At 40.1% G+C, this 21,503-nt stretch overlaps 1 protein-coding gene across 1 annotated transcript; it reads right to left on the minus strand.

The window, feature by feature from the left end:
• Positions 1-2,633: 2,633 nt before the first annotated feature.
• LOC144702044 (uncharacterized) lies at positions 2,634-4,755 on the minus strand. The gene is made up of 4 exons (XM_078573907.1): positions 4,574-4,755; positions 4,068-4,351; positions 3,009-3,190; positions 2,634-2,756 (listed from the first exon to the last, which is right to left on the minus strand). Exons 1-4 carry the CDS (start codon positions 4,753-4,755, stop codon positions 2,634-2,636), a joined length of 771 nt encoding a protein of 256 aa, XP_078430033.1.
• Between the last annotated feature and the right edge of the window lie 16,748 nt (positions 4,756-21,503).

A 21,503-nucleotide genomic window follows, 5' to 3' on the forward strand; every position in this document is an offset into this window, starting at 1 on the left:
AGATCTCTTTAGTTTTTGGACTGGGATTCAAAGTGCAATTAGAATAGAGTTTGAAATTAGGGCTCAAAACGGTATATATGAACTTGGAAATCTGAAAGGGCATGATGGTAATTCATCAAAAGTCGAACAATCATATGTATTGATTATGAATACCAATGTAAAATAGTAATCATTCTAATTTTTATTTTTCATATTTACAATTTTGGTAATAATTCAAAATACCTTTCAAGAGTTAAGAGCGAAAGCTAGCCGTTATGCCAAGGATTTGAGCATTAAAATAATCTTAAGCTTTTAGTTACTAGTGGGGCCCGCTCGCAATGCTCACTTGGGGTAGAGAGAAAGAGAGAAAGAATGGCCGTTTATTTATTTTTTTAGAGCGGGTTTTGGGCATCAGTTATTCTTTAAATCATAAATCAGTATGTCGAATTCTTTAAATCATAAATGTTAACAATAAATCATCACCAGGTTTTGGAAAACTTAAAAAATCAACAAAAATGATAAACCTCTATTGAGAGGGAAGAGAGAAAGTAGGGTCGTTCTCATCGTGGGAGAGAAGAAAAAAATCCCATCTTCAGCCACTTTGACGAACCACATAGAACTAAAGCTTGTCGATTTTCCTTGGCTGCCGATGGAGGAAGACGGGGCGAGAGAGGATTTCGATACTTAAATGTCAAGATGTATGCAGCGTCTTGGCGGCGACGCGGTTGCACTGTCACTTGTCTCCGGCAGCCCTGCCGTACAACAGATGGCAGCGGACGAAGAAGAATATCTTTTTATGAAGGAAGAAGCTAATGGAGATGGCGCCCTGGTAGGGAAAGATGAGATTTTACAAAGAGAGAGAGAGGAGGAGCGGGACTTCATAAGGAGGAGTTGATTACCACCATCTGTCGGCCCATCATCTCTGAAGAATTCCTCAGATTGGCCCTCTTTCACGGGGTGGATATTTTGCCCTGATGACGACCATGATGATAATGTTGACGACGACGACGACAATGATGATGATTGGTTCAATGCAGCGCGGGTGAGGGAACGACTTCCTGGAAGCTGAAATGAAAGGGATGTTAGTTTTGGAGAATTTTGGTGATGAGAAGAGAGTGAGAGAGATTGAGGGTACCCGAGTCTGTAGATAAAATTATAAAGATGCTTCCAGATTCTTGGCGGCAATGCGATTGCACCGCTGCTCGTCTTGGGCGGCCCCGTCGAACGACAAATAGCAGCGGACAAAGCAGAAGCTCTTTTTCTGAAGGAAGAAGCTAACGTAGATGGCACCCTAGTAGGAAAATATGAGATTTTAGAGAGAGAGAGAGAGAGAGAGAGAGAGAGAGAGAGAGAGAGAGAGAGAGAGAGAGAGAGAGAGAGAGGGGGAGAGAGAGGGAGAGAGAGAGAGGGGGGGGGGGGAGAGAGAGAGAGAGAGAGAGAGAGAGGGAGAGAGAGAGAGAGAGAGAGAGAGGAGAGAGAGAGAGAGAGGGAGAGAGAGGGAGAGAGAGAGGGAGAGAGAGAGAGGAGAGAGAGAAAGGGAGAGAGAGGGATAGAGAGAGAGAGGAGAGAGAGAAAGGGGGAGCGAGAGAGATCCTTCCGCAGCATGGTGCTGCATTGCGACAGCAGAGAAGCTCAGATGGCGGAGATCCTTCCGCAGGCTTCCCCTCAGCCACACGATCAGAAGGATTCCCACCATCTGCCAGCTTGTCATGATGAAGAAGTACTTGGACTGGCCCTCTTTCATGGGGTGGATCTTCTGGCCCAACGATGACGATGATGATTATGTCGATGATGATGATGACGATGATGATGATGATCAGTTTAGTGCAGCGCGGATGGGGGAACATCTTCCTTGAAGCTGAAATTAAAGAGATGTTAGTTGGACGATGTCGGTGATGAGAGATGAGAGAGAGATTGAGGGTATACCCGATAACGTAGACATAAATATAAAGATGCATCCAGCGTCTTGGTGGCAATGCGGTTGCACCGTTGCTCATCTCTGCGGCCCCGCCGAACAATAGATGACAGCGTACGAAGCAAAAGCTCTTATGCTGAAGGAGGAATCTAACAGAGATGGCGCCGTGGTAGGGAAAGATGAGGTTTTATAGAGAGAGAGAGAGGGCGGGGCAAACGTAAGGGAGGAGTTGCTTGCCTTGTTGCCCATGAAGCCCATGGTGCCGTATTGCAACGATGGAGATGCTCAGATGGCGAAGATCCTTCCGTAGGCTTCCTCTCAGCCACGCGATTAGAAGGATTCCAACCATCTGCTGGCTCGCCACGGTGAAGAATTCATCGGCTTGGCCCTCTTTCATGGGATGGATCTTTTGCCCCAACGATGATGATGATGATGTTGATGACAATGATGATGATGATGATGATGACGATGATGATGATGATGATCGGTTTAGTGTAGCGCGGATGAGGGAATGGCTTTGTGGAAGCTGAAATTAAAGGGATCTTAGTTTTGGAGGATTTTGGTGATGATAAGGGAGAGAGAGATTGAGCGTGTACTTGGGAACGTAGAAGCTCTTCTTCTATCGCATTCTACCTATCATCTTCTAATGGAAAACCTCTGTGTAAACAATGTTAGTCACAGTCGATTGGTTCGCGCCGCTATCGCAGAACACGATTCCTGCTGGACCTATCCGCGTCCTTTAGAGAGCGACGTAGAGTTGGCCATGAGTGAAAAGTGGGTTTGGTAGATATAACCCCACTGTGTTGAGAGTTTGACCTTGGGATTTTTTAATTGTCATCGCGAAGGCGAGTCGAACTGGGTACTGAAGGCACGTGAATCAAAACGAAAGCCTCCATTGAGACGGGTATAGTGCAATTCGTGGTAGGAGATGGACTTCACCGTTAGGTGACAATTATAGCTTGGAGCATTGTCGGGAAAAATCCGTCCACTCAAAGCATAGACCCGATCTTGTAGTGTGTTCAAGCATAGACTCAAAGCATAAAGCCGACCACTCAAAGTATAGCCGTCCGTTGCATAGACCTTGCAGTGTGTTCAAGTTTTGGAGAAGGATCACAATGCACCCGATCTTGAGTCTAAGCTTGTGGAGAGGCATTGTCGCATCATCAATCGTGTTCAAGAACTCAGTTGGGTAGAGGGATTCATTGTCAACTTTGCTAGGAGGGATTGCATCGAAGCTGAAGTACTCCATCACTTCACCTCGAAAGACGTCGAGCACCATGTTGTTGACCTTGACCACTATCATTCAGAGGCGTCAAAATTGTCTTCGCTATCAACTGAGTTGCGCCATCTTCAAAGGTGCCATAAACCCGGGCTATCAGATCAGGCAGAGAGGAGACGCACTAAATCTCAACTGTAAGATGGACATCAGGGCCAACACGTCCTCCTTTGACGACAAGTAAGAACTCGCTCCATGCTTGTTAGTCGGGCAAAACGTGGACGTTGATTCAAAGCCAAAAAATAGAGTAATGGCGCCATACATTGCTTCGGTTGAGGGACGGACTAACGATCATTGAGCGTGAGCCTTTCGGTATGACTGGAAGCATTTGTCTGAAGTTGCCTCCTATCACGACGACCTTGCCGCCAAAAAGAAAATTTTCTGAACTTGCATCGATGGTCTTCATCACATCTCGAATTGATCAATCGAGCGTGTCGTAAGCGTGGCAGTGCATCATTGGAGCGTCGTCCACAATTATCATGCTTGCTGGTTGAATTTGACGACCGATCTTGGAGTCAGTTGAGATTGCACACGTTGAGATGTGAGTGACGGGAATTGCAATCTTCAATGTCGAGTGCAACGTTCACCCTCCTTCCAAAAGAAGCATCGCGATGTCACTTGTCACAGTTGTTGTGGAGTTTAGGGGAGAGGCCTTGATTTGCGCGATAATAGCCGAGTAGAGAAACGTCTTACCAGAACCCCCTGTCCCATCAACAAAGAAGACCTTGGCCTCCTTAGCACATTATGTTGATTCGATGGCTTAAAATACTGCGTTGTACAGTTGTCGTTGTTCTACGTTCAACATGCCTTGTAGGTGTTCTACCGCGAGGATCACATGCAGGATATTGTTTCCTTGGCTTGGCCTGCATTTTGTATCTGTCAGTTGGAGTTCGATGCCTTGGGGCAACCCAAGGAACGCTGCGAGTGAAAATCCGTCGTGGTAGAGGATTGACTCGACCACGTTCAACACTTCTTGCCATATTGGGTTAGTCACTTGCGAAGCGTAGTTTGCGAAACAGATGTCCTCCGACATGGCGTCAAGGTATTTCTCGAGAAGCACATCTGGTTGGGAGATCACGAAGAGCTCGTGAACTTGACGAGGAGAAGCAATGCCTGCTGCCAATGCAAGATCATTGTCGAACTCTGCGTCAGAGTGGAGTAGGCCACACTCTTGAGCAGCTCTTTAATACATTTCATAGACAACACCATCAAGGGTGCGCAAATCTTGGTAACACGTCGCTCCTAGAACATGATGAAGCATCAACCTGAGGTAGTATTGCGTATTGTCACGAGGGCAGATGAAGTGCACCCTTTCGATACACTACAGTTGCTGACATCATTACCAATGTCGAGTGGAATCGTTCCACATGTAATAAGATGGGAAGTCACAGTACAATGTTCACTTGGCTACTTCATGATGGTGCGGTGCAACCCGAGCCCCAAGGAACATTGTCGGAGACGTCGCGATCACCAATGACACCGCCGTTGGCTCGCGTTCAGCCCGTTGGCAAGCCAAAGCGATTGCCTGAACGCCTGGATTCAGGTACTCAAAGGTAGAGGGTGCATCGTACTCGCTACCAATCATTTTCGTCTGTATCTTTCAAAATCATGTTTTCCCTTCCGTCGTTTTCTTTCTTTGTTCTTCTTTTCCTTTCTGGCATTGTAGTGAGGGGGGAGTCCACTCTATAAGGACCTCCCCCTCCCTTAGTGGGATTAGCCCCCCCTTTTATTCCCTCTCTTATGACACTACTAAGGGAGCCTATTCACATCCTTTCTTCCCCTATAAAAGGGAACGGATGGGCGCCTTAGAATTAGGAACTTGTTGTTTTGAAGAAATTGTTGTTTTGAGAAAGCACAGGGTCCTGTCAGGAAAGGAGGAAGGAGAAGGTGTGGAGGAGTGGATTCAGAAGGGAGAAGATCCAAGCGGAGGAGAGGAGAACTCCAACGACACCAGCCGCAGCTGCATACTCTCTATCTCTCTCCCCACCGCATGGACTTCTCCCGCTAATTCCTGGAACTCTTGGACGTCATTCTCGGGTGCCACTTCATCGCCGGACGACGAAGTTACAGCACCACGGAAGGGCTGACCCTTTCTCGTGGGTGAGCTTTGGCGCACTCGGATTCGTGGAAGCGTCCGACTTTCGCACGACCCCACTTGGGGCTGCTTCGGCTGGCTTTCCCCTGTCCACCCAGACACTTGCCCTTCTCAGCCGTGTCGTGCTCAATCAGGGTTTGCGTTGACTTCCCCAAACCAAACGGTCAAGCCAGGAGAGTCCGTCGTGAAAGGACCCAGCCCTAACAGTGAGACATAGCATGTGTACGCCGTGACCTGGGATCACGCTGACCCCGCTCACGCATGATTGATCGAGCGATGAGGTCACGTTGAACAGACTCAACTGTGGGCCATTGAGCACTCTAGGTCGATGACTCCCCTGACTGCGCCCCTGCCTTGGGTGGTCTTCTCCATCGAGACCCCATCCGAAACTTTGTATGTGCACTAATTGGCGGCCCAGAGCTATTATCCCAATCCGCCCCTTGTTAACTCCGGCCCCCCTGCAGTCGTCCACCTCGCAGGTCCCCTACCTTGGCACCTCTCGCCACCGACATCGGGACATCGGGACACCTCTCCCCAATTCGCAGGCGCGGACGAGGTATGTCTTCTCCCCGCTCGCCTAACTTTTATTTCATGCAGTGCATTTTCGTATTGCCTCCACCACGCTCGGGTTAGATATAGTTGAGAGGGACAGGTTGAGTGAAAACTATGATAATTTTGAGCGTCTCTCCTTGGTACGAGTCGGGTCTGCCCGTCACGTGTGGGCAACATCCGGCAGAGCTACTCCATACGGCGCCATAGTCATCCTCGTCCCTTCGGACGAGAGGCGAGAGGTTTTACCCTTTCATCGCCGAGCGACTCCGTCGGTCCCGAGTGTCGGTATTCCTAGCTAGTCGGCACTTGCACGTACCATATACCATGCATCCTGCATTGCATCGTAGCATATACTCACATTTAGGGTTTTCGGTCGGACAACGACATTGCCGTAGTCCGATACCATCATCACTCATTGGCACCACACCATCATATTTGGTGTCGGCCAGATGACGTCCTAGACGAAGGACGACATCACTTCATCTTCTAGATGCTCCTTGTTATACCGCATCTACTCTGTGAGGAGCGTGCGTGCCAACCTGTTCATGATTTCACCGACCGGTTTGCCTTCAGCATACACCACGGATTGCATATTCACATCGTGAACTTTAAGGGTGTACACACTTGGATACACCTTCTGCATGTAGAATTCACAAATCTGCCAAAAAGACTCCAATGTATTGGGCATCGAGATACTGTTGGGCTTCATCGCGTGACGAAGGGTCTTGAGCTGCACTAGCGATGGCACCATCTCTTGGAGCATCCTTCGAAGATACTCTGGCTTGAATGCGATCGTGGCCCTTGTACATGTATTTCACTGACTAGATGGAAGAGCAGAGTTCCACATTGATGTGGCAGTTGAAAACCTTGCACACATACTTGTTTTATGGAACAACCCATCAGTTGTCGATGAGATGTGAACCCTTCCGGACAACACGGCCATTATAGCGACGCTAGTAGAGAGGGTACCCATCGTCGTTTACTTGTGTTGAGCTGACAAACTCCTTGGGGAACTTCTTGGAGCACTTTCCATCCTTCATACACGAGCATCTTGGGTTTGCAGAACCGCAAAGGCCATGAATCATTTGTGTCACCACACAATCAAACAACTCCTTGTCACTGGGATCTTGTAACTCGGCACACACGATCTTGTCGATGTCTTCAGGGGTCTTTGGCTTGAACGGATCATCTAGTAAGTATCCAGAGCATGTGTGCGTGTGGGAGACCACGCTTCTAAAACTCGAGAACGTACACATGACCTTTTACTTTGACAAATATTTCCTCGTCGATGATCAAATGGAGAAGCTCCTTTAGTTTCAACCGAAAAACATGACAACAGCGATCGAATCAATCTTGCGAATTCTGGCCAGGTAGTAGGGCTTTCGTAATGTCAGGCCATTTTGGGTTGCAAGTCATCGTGATGAATAAATGTGGCTTTCCCATCTTTCGTACAATGGCCATGGCATCCAGGTACAGCCCTTGCATATAGTGCGGTGCGCCGATGAAGGACGAAGGAAGAATGATCATCCTCCCTACGAGCGCATCAACATCGTCGACAATAGCTTGATCAATTATCCCTCAGTAGAGGCTTGCATGCAACGTCGCTTGGTTGCACTGAACCCAATGCAAGTGAGATTCTTCAACCTTTGCATAAGCATGCACAACATATTCTTGAAAAAGTCAGCCAGAAAGATGAAGCACTCTTGATGAGTCTCGAACCATGAAGTGGTAGGCATAAAACTGGTTCATTGTCACCTTGCTTCTTTCCTTTAATTTTAGGCTCCACCCCGGACTATCATACCAAAAGAGCAGTACAAAGTTGAGCGGATCATAATTCCCGCCGAGCTGATTCACAAATTGCAGGCCCCCATCATGCTTTCGAAGGACAATGTTGCGCCTTACATCTCCTTCGTTTCCATCGCCAGGCATAAGAACAATGACTTCAGAGCCTGTTGGTTGATCATAACGGTAGTCGGGGACAGAAGGCTTGCCGACTTGCAGCTCAAATTCTTGGATGGATGCAGTGAGAAGCGCTTCTTTGTTGTTCACTTGAAATTGGCAAACAAAGGGATTGGCCACACTCAGACAGTAGTGGATCTTTTCAAGCATGCTGCAATGCATATCGGGGAAGATTGAGCTTCGTCGTTCGATGTGGTAGTTTGTGTTGTAGATGTAGATTTGAGCAAAGCAGGGAGCTTGACCAACGGGGGGCAATAGAGCATTTGAGATCTGATGATAGACACCGCCTTGGATGCCATATGTGTACACGCCGACATGGTTGTTGGTGAGGGAATGGTCAAAATTTGCACCGTTGGATGTGAAACTGAAAGCTGAATTGTAGGCTCGAAGAAAATTGGGGCAGTGCTTTGCCTCCTCCGTCGTCCCCTTGAGCAAATCAAGGAGCGGTGCCGGCGAGTTGGGAAACACCGACAATGCAAATTCGCCATCCTTGCAGCATAAGTGGAACACTGGGTTTCGGTGACTAAAGCAAGGTTTGTGTTCTTGCGTCCACATCTTCGATTGGCATGAAGCACATGTTGCATTCATGCCTCCGAGAGCGTGGTTGAACATTGGCCACATTGCAAGTAGATGCAAGGAGTGTCCTCACATTGGCTGAACCTGTTGAGCGACGATACACAATTCGCATGGCCCTACGAATGCCCTCAATGGCGGGCGCAATCGGCATCCAGAAGGGTACATGAATTCTTATAGTTAGTAGTAGAGATAAATATTCAAAATGAAATATCCAAAATAGTAGGGGGAGATATAATATTTCATTTTCATTGATTTTCAGTTCAGATTTTGAACCCATGACACCATTTTTGATCTATTTTAGATTTCATATTTGAATATGATTTCCGCTGATTTTGTTTTTAGATTTTGAATCCAATATAGACTATAGCAGATGAACTGGAAATCTTGAATCCAATACACAATAGATTTTCTTGATTGAAGTGCTGATATCGGTAGAATTTGAAGATTTTATAAAATCAAGAATAGATTTTTGATTTTCGATTTTCTTATGACATTTTTGAATACACGATTTTAGTTTGTGTATTAGTAGACATTGATTCAGAAGAATTCTTTAGATTTCTGTAGATCTAGAATTAAGTAGATTTTCGTAGTTCTAAAATTCACAATCGAATGAAATCCAGATTGAATTTAAGGAATAGATAATCATATCTAAAATTAACAATAATCAACATCTACGGATCTAAAATTTACTAATGGATCTAAAGTTCACAATAATCAGATGAAATCCAGATTGAATTAAAATATTTAAATAACAGATAATCAGATATAAAATTAACAATAGTTCTAAAAGGCACAGTTGAATATAAAAATCTCAATAATTAGATCAATCAACATCTACGATTACAGAATCGAGGCTCATATATTTGAAAATTGTAAAGGAAATTGAAAGTCTATAATCTATTTTCGAATTTATAAAGTCTTCAAAATCTATGGAAATCTGTGCTCGAAAATCAGAAATCGATCTTGTATTGGATTAAAGATTTTTGATTTCCATAGATTTCTGTAGATTTCAAATTATTGTATTGCAGTATATACTGTAGATTTCCATACCTGCTTTTTGATATTGAGTGGGCTCAAACGGGAAAATACTCAACATTAGACAATGTATCCTGGATCAGTACCCAACATTTGCTGATCCAAGAGTTTGCTGATCCAATTTCTATTCGAAATTGTCCTTATTAATATCTGTATTGATTTCACTGAAATTTGGCGAAATTGACCTCTATAGCGTCTAGATATTATAAAGAAAGAGTTCTCAAGAGCTCTTTCCGTATTAATGAGGTGGTTCACTATTCTTCTCCATTTTAATGGAGTCTTTAAATCAATCGATTCCGCTATAGAGTCTTGAACTTCACGACGATGTGCGACGTGTGGCAGTCCAGCGCCGGTGTACCCATTGCCAAACTGCCCCGGGTGATTCATGATGATAACCTGCGAGGTGAAGCTCGCCATCTCCTTCACCGGGTCGTCCTTCGAGTTCGACGCCATGAACCCACGCTTCAGGTCCTTCACCTCGACATTCTTCATGTTGAAGCCGACATTGTCGCTGGAGAGTGAGCATTCATAGACATATGCACCCCCTCCCCTCACGCCACGACCTTCATCTCTGAAAACGACCACTCAATATACATAGGTTTAGCGAACTAAAGTGAGTCTTATATTCTATTTTGCTTATGATTCATGTCAGCCTGATACTTATTCGAGCACAAATGATCAAAGTTCAAAGTTCAAGGGTCAAATGGCAAAGAAGGTTCCAAGAAATATGCAAATAGTTTTGCAAAAAACGTGTGCTTTCTATCATTAAGGGTGGACAAATCTTCTTCCCTACAGAACCCAATAATCAAAAGTGAGCTGTTCCATTTTGGCTAACAATAGCATCTTCAGGCTCATTACTTCCATAAAAATACATAATTTTACAATCCCCGCAACCGCGGAGAATTCCAATAAGAATATCATGACATGAACTTCGTGCCTAACTTTGATCTCTTCCATTGGACAATGAACTGGTAGGCAGCTGTCAAAGGCTCCACAAACCGGTCAATATCAACCCTAACTGTCTGGTTCCCAAGGTAGATCCTCTTCGTCTCTGCCCATCCCTTGGAGTTCACCTTCTCAGGGTCCGTAAGCACGTGATAATCCTAACCGTAGATCCTACCCGGAGAGCTTTCTGAAACTTCAATCTTATAAGGAAAATACTTTAGCCCCAACGCCATGGCAGGCCCAACAAAGTTAGCGTTTGTTCCCCAATCCGTTCCTAAAGTGACAATTTGTATGAACACATTCCCAGGGTTCATGCACAGAAGATGGGTCAACGCGCAGCCCACCACACTCAGTAGGGCATCACTGGCATTCAAATCCCTGTACATTGATAGAAATCGACGTGCCCTCAAGAAGACGGATGAACAGATAAACAATGAAGCAATGAAACGAATACAGTAAGATGGAGAAGATGAAAATGGAGAGAAGAAATCAAAGTGTGTTTTAGATGTACATCTGCCTCGATTCTTATAGACAGCCTATCAAGCCCTAAGGCGGTTGTCCCAGTGCTGGCGAATTAATGTGGGGTGAGGGCATGATTATCTTGGTCTTGGGACATCGCGACGCCGCCTCTTGATCGTCGTGCGACGTGGCAGAGGTGTCGGCCTTGACGGCGGGATTCTTGATCGTTGAGCTTCTTCTAGAAGCTCCCTTGACGTCAGCGGATATTGCATCACTCGTGGAGTGGACGTGTGAGTGTGCTTCCTTGACATACATCTCTGCAAGCTCAGATCTATCGCTCAACCTCATCACCTGTACTTGAAACCCTACCTTCTCGTAGAGTCTTACGATCTCCTCCTTGTTCTTCACAGCCCTTGACCTGTTTCTGAACATGATAACCAGCTTGGGCGCATCCGTCGTTGCCTTTGGATGCTGATGTCTTTCGAGGTGTCGGATGTGCGGGGAGAAGGCGGAGTCGAAAAAGGAATGGAAGTCGAGAAGGGTCTGGTTTGGCGACCAGGTTAGGGTTGGGTCTATGGCAACTCACCGTGGATCTAAGTTCAAAGTAAGAACAAAAGAAGAACTTGAATTCTTCACCCAAGCTCATCAATTGAACTAAGACATCATCATGACAATTAATGCAAACACCAATTTTTGCACACAACGATAAACTCCCATTTTTCGCACAAAGAAAAACAGACAATCAACATGAAAAAAATCGTCATTGGAATGATTCATACACCGTATTGTTAAGAACAACAATCCAAGAAGAACTAAAGGCGAATGAAGCCCACACCGCAAGAAGAAGCTTGAGGAGGAGTGAGCGATAGAGACATAGACGCTTCCGGCTTTCCAATGAGGCAAAGATGAGAGAACGAAAGCGAAACAGGAACAGGATTAGTAGCCGATGAAGACAATGGCGGTCCATACTTTCTGAGTCTTCCTCTCTTCCTCTGGAAAGAATCAAAGTAGATGAAATGCTTCTCTTCCTCTCTTCCTCTCTTCCCCTGAACAAATGCTTCTCTCACTTGTGCACGACGTAACCTCCTGAACAAACAGTTACAGATTTCTGAACAAATGCTTCTCTCTCTCTCTCTCTCTCTCTTCTCCCTCACTCTCTGTCTTTTCACTCTCTCTCTTCTCTCTCAGCCAATCAGAGGCCAGAAGGGTACACCGATTCCTATTATAGTAGTAGAGATGTTTACATTATCATTTCAATGAAGATATCACCATTGGATAGTAATATCTTCATGTAATTAATTTTTATTAAATCATGAGTAAATTCTGCCTTAAATACTTGAAGGTATTATTTAGGATTTTGAATAAGTTATTCAACAAATCAAATGAAGACAAATTCACAAAAATACCTGAATAGTGTTAGAAAATATTTTTATCTTCATGTCAAATAAAATACAAGTGTTTAATTCATGGTTTGACTTTTTTTAGCATATGGTCTAACTAAGTAGCCTTTTAGTAACTATGGCTGCTATTTTATCTTCACTTACAATCAGTCAACTAGTAAACCGAGGACCTCATGTGCTTTGATCACAACCTTATTGAGGCATGCATTACTTTGAACATTCATCAAAACACACATTAAATCATTGTGCTAAAATTTCCTTAAAGCTTAATCTTAAAGATGCAAGAATTTAAATTCTGGTCTCACGTCACAAACCACTTTTTTTATATCCTCCATGATAAATGAAAAAAAAAACTCATATTCAAAGTATCTTGCAAACTTTCCCCATACTATGTGATCTCATAAGAAGTGGTGAAATCATCCATGCTGCTGTACAACTCCAATGGAAAATCATGGAACACAGGTAGATCTAGATATTTAATGGTGATATTTTAAAACTAAAATAATTAATATGACTTTTTGGGTTAAAGGAAAAAAATATAGTTGCTACAAAAAAGGCCGAGAAATGGGAAGAGAATAGTAGCTTGGAGAATATGATATAATAATAAGATCAAATATGTAATGATATAAGTTAGACTTTACTAAGGTATGTAAGAGTAAGTTAGTGCAATGAATAGCGAAAAATGAGAATACGATGTTATTTTTCATGATAAGAATAATAAGAGATATATAGTATTAATGTTTTTATTTTACTGACGTATATATTATTGTTATTATTTACATGAATATAAATTAGATACTTTAGCAGATAGCTTTACTAATTAGATAATACAAAATAATATCTTTCTATTTGGAATTATGACATATAAAAAAGAAAAATATATTTAGCAAAAATAGAATTTCTAGAATTCAGAGAAAGAATTTTCATCTATACCTTAGAAGACATATGTCTGAATAAATAATAAATAATTAATTAACAAATCCATAAAATATTAATACTTATTATATTAGAATTGTAAATTTTAAACACTATATTTTATTTTCCAAAATTTTGAAATAAATTATTGCTTAATAAATTGATTTTGAACTTAAAATGAAAGTTCAGAGATCAAACCAATTTTAAGAAAGTTTTTTCCAGAAGCATATGGTGAATGCTAGTGTCGGAAGATAATAACATGAAAATCACACAATTTTTTAAGAGGTGGTAATATGATAAATAAATTATCTATTTTATCTGATATCATTTTCTGATTAAAACTCATTTTGGAAGATTCAATACTGATTTAAGATTTTTTTTCTTTTACGCCACAAACTGAATGCATGCATAAAACTATAACAATTTTTGAGAAAATTAATAGAGAGACACAGAAGAATGTGAAACCACTGATTTTTAAACATTGCCAAATCCTGAAGAAAAAAGTAGTTGCCAAATTGCGAGACAATTTAAGAAAAATTCACTAAAAAAACTATGAGGAAATCAAATCATGCTTATTATTTAGTTCACCTGACTGTGTGGTGGTGTCTATAATGTTTTGTGCAGTATTTTCATAGTTACATGCAAGAGGAGGAAATATCAAGAAGATCTCCAACAATATTTCAGATAAAGAATCTTGATTTTCACAAGTCTTCAACTAGTGCTGAACTTGATTCTAAGGAAGAAAGAATCTGTACAAGAGGAGATAGATGTAACAACAAGGGAATAAAATAATTTGGAGAAAAGTAAAAGCAAGGTTTCAGAATGTTCTTGTTATATTTGATTTGATATTCAAGTTATATTTGATTTGAAATAAGTTTTGAGATTATATCTTATTGAATATTATAGAAATAAATTTGATATAAATTATCTGAATATTGGTGAGTATTTGATTGATAAAATATATAAACCTTATGCATGTTATGGTAGAATTTCAGGTGAACTTTGTGAATTTTCAGGGGGTGAAAAAAGATAAAGCTTTGGGGGACAATCACAAGAACTTGTTCAAGCGTCATAATCGACTTAAGCTTGATAGCCCCAAACAGCATTAGGGGTTAACTTAAGCTGTATAAAAAATTAATTGATTCTTCCCTATCATCTAGCTCATTACCTACATAGGTAAATTATATTTAACATAATTAACTAGATTCGAGTGAATAAAATTTCAAGGATCTAATTCACCCCCCTCGTAGGTTATACCTTAACCACTTAAAACCACCAAGACCCTATAGAGAGGAAATAGTTTTTTGGCAGCACATATTGAGGGAAAGAAGAGATCTAGTTATCTGAAGATTTCATGGATACATGTAGAGATTGGACATCTGAATGGCTTGAAGATGCTCATTCATGGAACCATGAAATCATGGATTTAATGCATGCAAAAGTAATATCAAGCGTGCCTTACCAGCTTTCGCCACTCGCTATGAGAGGCGAACCAGATGACAGATTCACTCACCAACCATGAGGTACACTCTTGCACACCGTCCCACTAACTTACTGTTGGGTTCTAGAGGCCTAGATCTGGATGAACAAAACAAAATGATACGCAGCGGAAGACATTTGTGAATCGAACGACATCATTAAAATCACAAAACGAAGTACCTGTCCACGAATCACATCCGTGATCTCTTGGATCCTAGAGTGAGACGAGTCAAGATGCTCATGTCTGCAGCCTCTATACATATCCATGTGATCCTCAACATGTCGAATCTCCTCCTTCTCGTTGACGAGCCCCGTTCTACCTCCACCGTCGTCGTTACGCCGTCCGGATCGCATTGGGCATGGAGAGGGATTGTGGGGAGAAGGGAGAAGAAGGGGAAAGGCCCCCACAAGGCCCATGTATCAGTCTAGTTAACGACTCCAGGCCCAATAACCTTTATTGGCCTTCCAAATTAATTAACTATATCATCATATAGATTAATTAACGTCGGATCGATTTAACCCAATCGATAGGTCGATGCTCCAACACGTGGTGTGCCAAGCTACACATTGTGTTCTAGAAGATACAAAGGACTGTGTATCGACTTTCTCATGGAACCTGTTCATTGGTTACCATGTGTGTATAATCCCTCATCCACTTGATGCTCCTTGGACGACTTAGGGTATGGTCAACTGTCAAACCCTAATTGGTCATCTGAGTTAGTACTAGTGCATTCGGAAATCATCAGAGAACTCTTCTCCAATATTTTGCTGCCTTGGCCAAGGACTTCATCGCATCGTCTTCCTTGAGCTCTCACCTCTTATATCAAGGTGGACGATTCCATCTTGACCACTCAATTGTCTTTGTGAACTTATTGATGTACCCAAACTAAGACCTTTTAGAATCCCATGATTCGAGACTCGTTGGCCATAGTTAAAGTACAACCCTCTGTCCACAAGACGTCTTTGGTGTCTCAGGTCTAAGGACCACTTACACAATTGTGACATCAATCAACCTGATTGACAGTCCAGTATAATACAATTCAGGGATTCGTACGGATCGATTCAGTGAACTCTTTCCACTAAAGAGCACCCACTGTCTATCCTTAGTGTCACCACACTAATGGCAACGGGAACGGCCATACTCATCATATGAGTGAGGCTAAATAGTGCTATTCTATCCAGATACTTCGATGTCCTTCTCGCATATCCTTTGAATAGGAATGTTTAGAATACATGCTTAAAGATTAGTGATCTCCGTATTATGATATCATCATAATTCACTAAGCCCGATCATGTATTCATGGACTTCATTATACCCATCACACGTGCACTATAATGAATATGTTCTATTAATGAAGATGGAACGAGATGTGGAATGAGTGATTGGCTTGTCGGACACATATATTTCCATCAATTACTTGGGAGGATCTTTCTCGGGATGCCAATGACAACTCTCACATCGAGAGGCTCGACATGCCCGTCTTTTGCACACGTCGGACCCTCGCACCTGCCAGTACTCATGAGTGGCGTAATGCGTGGAACATTGGGGGTGGGAGTACATGATGTCCCACATAGACAATGTCTACTTTGCGGAGCTCCACGATGAGACTCAATAAATGCAACGATGGCATTGGCTCCACGTAAAACCAAATCATGGTAGACAAGAACTAGCTGTTGGCTTTTGAAGACTCGTCAATAATCTACAAAGGTACCCATATTGTATCTTTTTTGTTCTCTTTCATAGGCATGGGTGCGCGGGGTCTGTGTGTGATTGGGATATTTATGCTCTTAAAAACCTTCATCATTACATATATTGAACCCCCTTTGGTGTCATCCAAGGCACAACTGATTGGTCTACGAGCACAACTCTTGGGTTGGTCGTACCTGACACCGTGTTTATTGCCAAAAGAAAGTAATGTGATCTATTTCTCATTTTTATATCTGTCTTTTATTCTGTTCCAAGCCACCACTCCAAGAAATTGTACACCATCCAATTCAAACAACAAAACTGTTTTGTCTCAACCAAGTTCTGGTAGGTTCCATTGATCTGGACAATAAACTTAGCCAACTCATCCTAGTAATTGATTGGCTTGCATGATAAAGCCAACCATTCAACGCCAAGTCAAAAACTGACACAATATGTGCCCATAGTCACACACTGAGATACAAGCATCCCATATGCATCATACTTTGCCATCATCAAATCTCACTCAGCTCTTCTAGAGAGCGAGCAAAGGTGTACTTATCTCTCATAATTCATAAAAAAATTGTAAAATTTTCAAAATCAGGTGAATATTTATTAAAAATTTACCTTTTTTTTGCACTCCAATGTTTGTATTAAGTTAAAAATTAAACCTTAAAAAATATAAAATAACATCTAAAAATCATAACTATATATTTGAATCAATTTTTTTTTTCTTTGTCTATGTTTATTTCAAACTTTCATTTGTACTCTAATTATTTTCCAAGAATTTTTTCATAAATAGGAACCCTTTTTATCAGATTCTTTACTTTTTAAAGATATCTGACCATGGAACAAATTCTATAGCTTCCTCTCTTGAAAAAACCATATATATGTGAAGAATATGGGTTTATTAGTTGTCTCTTATCATAGTAAGCAGAAAATGATATTGAATATAAATACCCTCTTTCAATATTGAAAGCCCTATCCTTCAGCTTCTTTTTTTTCTTGAAATATCATTGAATTTTTGTGAATGCACCAATAGTTTTACCATTTCTCTTTATGAAGGCAACCAAGTCAATGTATGAATAGGAGTGCATAATTCTGCATGCAGTTAACATGGCTCTTGGTTTGATGTGTTGATGAATGTTGGAATGACGCTCTGTAAGCCTTTCCTGCAGTTCATCTTTGACATAGTTGATCTAGAGAGGTTTTAAGAGGAAATCCATCCACTATCTCTCAATTAGTCATCACATTTAATGTGTCTTAATGTCTCTTCGTTCATGCCAAGCTCAAGCAGAATCATTATTTCAAAATATGGTTATGTTATTTATCAAGTTCAACAGATGCATAAAATGACAATATTGTTTAATGCATACCAGAAGGTTTGCATGATGGTCATAGATAGTAGAAATTCCATCCTCTGTAATGGTCATGTAGTCATGTTTATCAACATTTCCAAGAGTTAAATGTTAGAGTAGGATTTATGTATAAATATAAATTACACAATGTCATTTTCCTCGACCCTAGCACTATAATATGATGCTTCCTCAGACTTTTATATCTACCTTCGACCTCTTGTGGAAATGAGATGCAATAGTAACTCTCATCCATGTTAATGTATCATCAAAAGATACTGCCTTTTATAATATATTCTCCATAAAACAGGCCCTGATGGTCTAGTAGGGTGCGCCATGTTGGGGGCTCGATTTTAAGGCCTACCAGGCGCCCATATAGCATGATGTTTATGGAACTTTTCATTCATTAGATGGAAATATGGGATAGGAAGTTGGAGGCCATGGTGGACCCACATGGCGTGTGTAATAATTTCCAGAAATTAGGCTACAATGATCTTGAAATGCAGCTTTTTGAATTCTGGATAGCATTGGATTAGGGTTTATTATATGATGTATCATACCAGGCTTCATGAAAATTCAAAGGATTTGTCACGAGCATCATTTTTAGTTTTCTTAATATTTGTCAGTCATATTAAATTCATAAAAAACTATTGATAATTTTCCAAGTGCATAATTAATTTACTAAAAATATTAATGTTTACATACATGAATTTTATAAATTTAATTTCTAAATATTGCATGACATTGGAAATTTAATTTAACAAATTATAAAAGTCTAATTGAATATTTTGAGATTATGGGAAAATTATACAAATTTATGTTTTAGTGGAATATTTAATTATGAAAGGTCTGCTGCATTCATGAGCCAACAAGTTTTGTAGAAGGTATATTAATCGGACCTAGCTTGTACTCTCACTGGTTTTAAAGTCACTCCTATTTGTCAAAGCCACCTTGTACTCGCTCTGGTTTAAACCAATGAGAACCCTCATGCTTGAAGTGTGAAAGTTTTTTTTCTTCCTCTTGTTCTGACTGGAGGCTAGGTCAACTCTGACCCGGAGAAGAGGCTAGATGACAATGGTCATTAAATTAACCGTGTTGTTTTTTTTGCCTACAATATTATAATAAAGTACAATAATAAATCAAATGCTTGGTTATTAATGATGATATCACATATCCGTCTAAGAATATCTTACTTTTAGACAAGTGTTCTAACTATTCATATTAACATGTAATTAGATTAGGACATAAAAATATCTGGATATGATAGGATTACCAACTCCTTCGCTTATGTTTAAGTGGTTGATCCTGTTGCGTGATGATACTACATATATATTGCGGGTGTTCTTTAGGAAAGGAGGTATTGGAATCACTCCATCTAAATTTATAGTCGGTTTGATACTTGAATCAATTGGTTTACCTAGTGGTCAAAGATTGATTCATATTGACGAATGATTTTCTCTCTATATTATTCCATTTCCTCCACTTTTGAAGTCTAAAAAATTTATAATGACAATGATTATGATCTGCATGGATGATACTTTCAATGATGTATTCCTTATTATGCTGCAACCTTACATCTTTTTCAATAAAGCTCATAAGTTTTTTGGAAAACTAGGGCAAGTAGCTTTCCAATTGGATCAGTATAGTATCTTTTAATCATTTGAGGGACTTAAAAAATAAGCTCTATCATTTCCACTGAATTATAATCACGAGACACTGGAATTATTTGCATAATTTCATTTTCACTAGTAGACTTTCTATGTAACATGTATTTATTTATCAAAACACAAATGTTTTAAATTATTACTCTGAGAGAGAAGATTGATTTATTGACTGTTTTGTATTAAATAAAATATACCTTACATTGGAGATATTATATCATATGTTACTAAGTCATGGAATTTTCCTTAAAAGGTAAATAGAATATTATTTCTGATACTAAAAAATGCATTTATTACACCTAAGCTGCATCTACTTTACAGTTGTCCCAATGTTTTATCTGATCACTTTATAACTAATAAATACTCTGTAATGTTTATAATTGTTTTCATAAGTATCAAAAACTTTTATGCATGGTAATGTCAAAGTCTATACACGTGGACTAAAAGATATCACATATTTTATGTAAAGTTATTCAATTAGAAACTATTTTGTTAATTTATTAATTTTAATATTATATTTTTTTAAGATTATCATTTCTTCGTTACAGAAGACTGGAAAATTAACTCTCATTCTAGTATTATATTCACTGTATAACTGTACCTTTTTATGGAAAATAGATCATATTAAATATTACAGAACTTGCTCATAGAAAAGGGGCAATAACTTCAAAATTCATTTGTTGAAACTGATTAGTGTTAAGTTCATTCATATTATTTTAAAATAATATCACAATATATAGTACAATATTTAAAATTATCTATTTCCTAGAAATATTTAACTCCAAAAGCTTTGTGAACGTAGAGTTTATAATGGTTTACAAGGTAGATTGGGTCCAGATTTCTATGGCTTAAGATGAGTGTGTGTCCCTTTTCTTTAATTTTTTAGGAATCATGAGGAACCTGGGAGACTTTGGTGAAAAAATTGGCACAATTGTTGTCCCAAGAGTAATGTGTATCTGAACGCTAACTATGATTATCATTAAGATGTCCTACTTGGAATTGGATCAACGAACAATCTAAGAGACGGCATTCAGATTATATAAACTTTATATAACACAATGTGGGGTTGAAAGAAAATAATACGAAGAAAATAAAAATGAGAGTAAAGGGAAGTGAGAGATCCTAAAACATTTTGTGAAAATGTAAAGTGTTTTTCTGATCAGCTCAACAACTACAAATTGAGAGCAGATATATTGGTAGTTTAAATTGACGTGAATTTTTAGTGCCTTCATACCCATTTTCGCTAACTGATTTTTCCCTTTTTCCGTTCCCCAATGGTTGTTGCACCCCCCTCATAGCCTACGGCTAGACCATACACTCCCCTCGTTTCAGTAAACACAATTTGTTTTAATTATTATTTCATTTTTCAAATATTCTTAATTTTTTTGACAAAGTCAATAGACAAGTAAACAATTCACTAACAGTCAGACTTTCCTCAACCATGTTTATATTATATGTTGGAACCACTTCAGATAATTAACTCAAAATACTACATTCTCAAAAGTCAAGCTTTATTGGGTTGTTCCATAGTAAGTATTTGATATGGCATTCATAAAACTGAAAAGTGAAAACTGGTAAACCAAAATATGACATGAAATTATACACATTATAAAGGCATTTAAGGATTATTTTATGTGTATTACTTTCAACTTTACAGGAGTATTCATCTGATGCACTAAATAGAGCAAGTGATAAAATGATGCATTTTAATGTAATTTTTACATATTTTATAAGTCAAAATATTTCTTAGTAATAATGTTTGAAACATTGTTAATTTTAATAAGATTAGTGCTCCCTCTATTATGTCAATCAATGCTTTGGCAGGAAACACCTCAAGGTTCATAAAAGAAATAATGGAGATAAAGATAGGGGAAGAAAGAATAATATATATATATATATATTGTATAAATTTGCTTTAGGTGGGCAGTGCCCAAGCCAGCCACAGGCAGGTGAACACAAGGTGCTCAAGCCCAAGTGCAGTCAGTAAGGGGCGGAACCCGGCACATGCCCATCAAGCCAACCAAGTAGCCTACCTAGTAAGCCCACCAAGGAGCCCATAGGGACCTTTGCATGCGCATAAGAGGGAAGTCTTTATTTATTTCAATCTATGATATCGGGCAACATTTATATAGTATTACATGTTTTAAATTTTCTGATATGGGATTTTGATTTGCATGTTCCTTTTAGCTCTGCATCCTGTCGAGACAAGAAGCAATAA

Source organism: Wolffia australiana, chromosome 4, assembly GCF_029677425.1.
Source record: "Wolffia australiana isolate 7733 chromosome 4, ASM2967742v1".
Lineage (NCBI taxonomy): Eukaryota > Viridiplantae > Streptophyta > Magnoliopsida > Alismatales > Araceae > Wolffia > Wolffia australiana.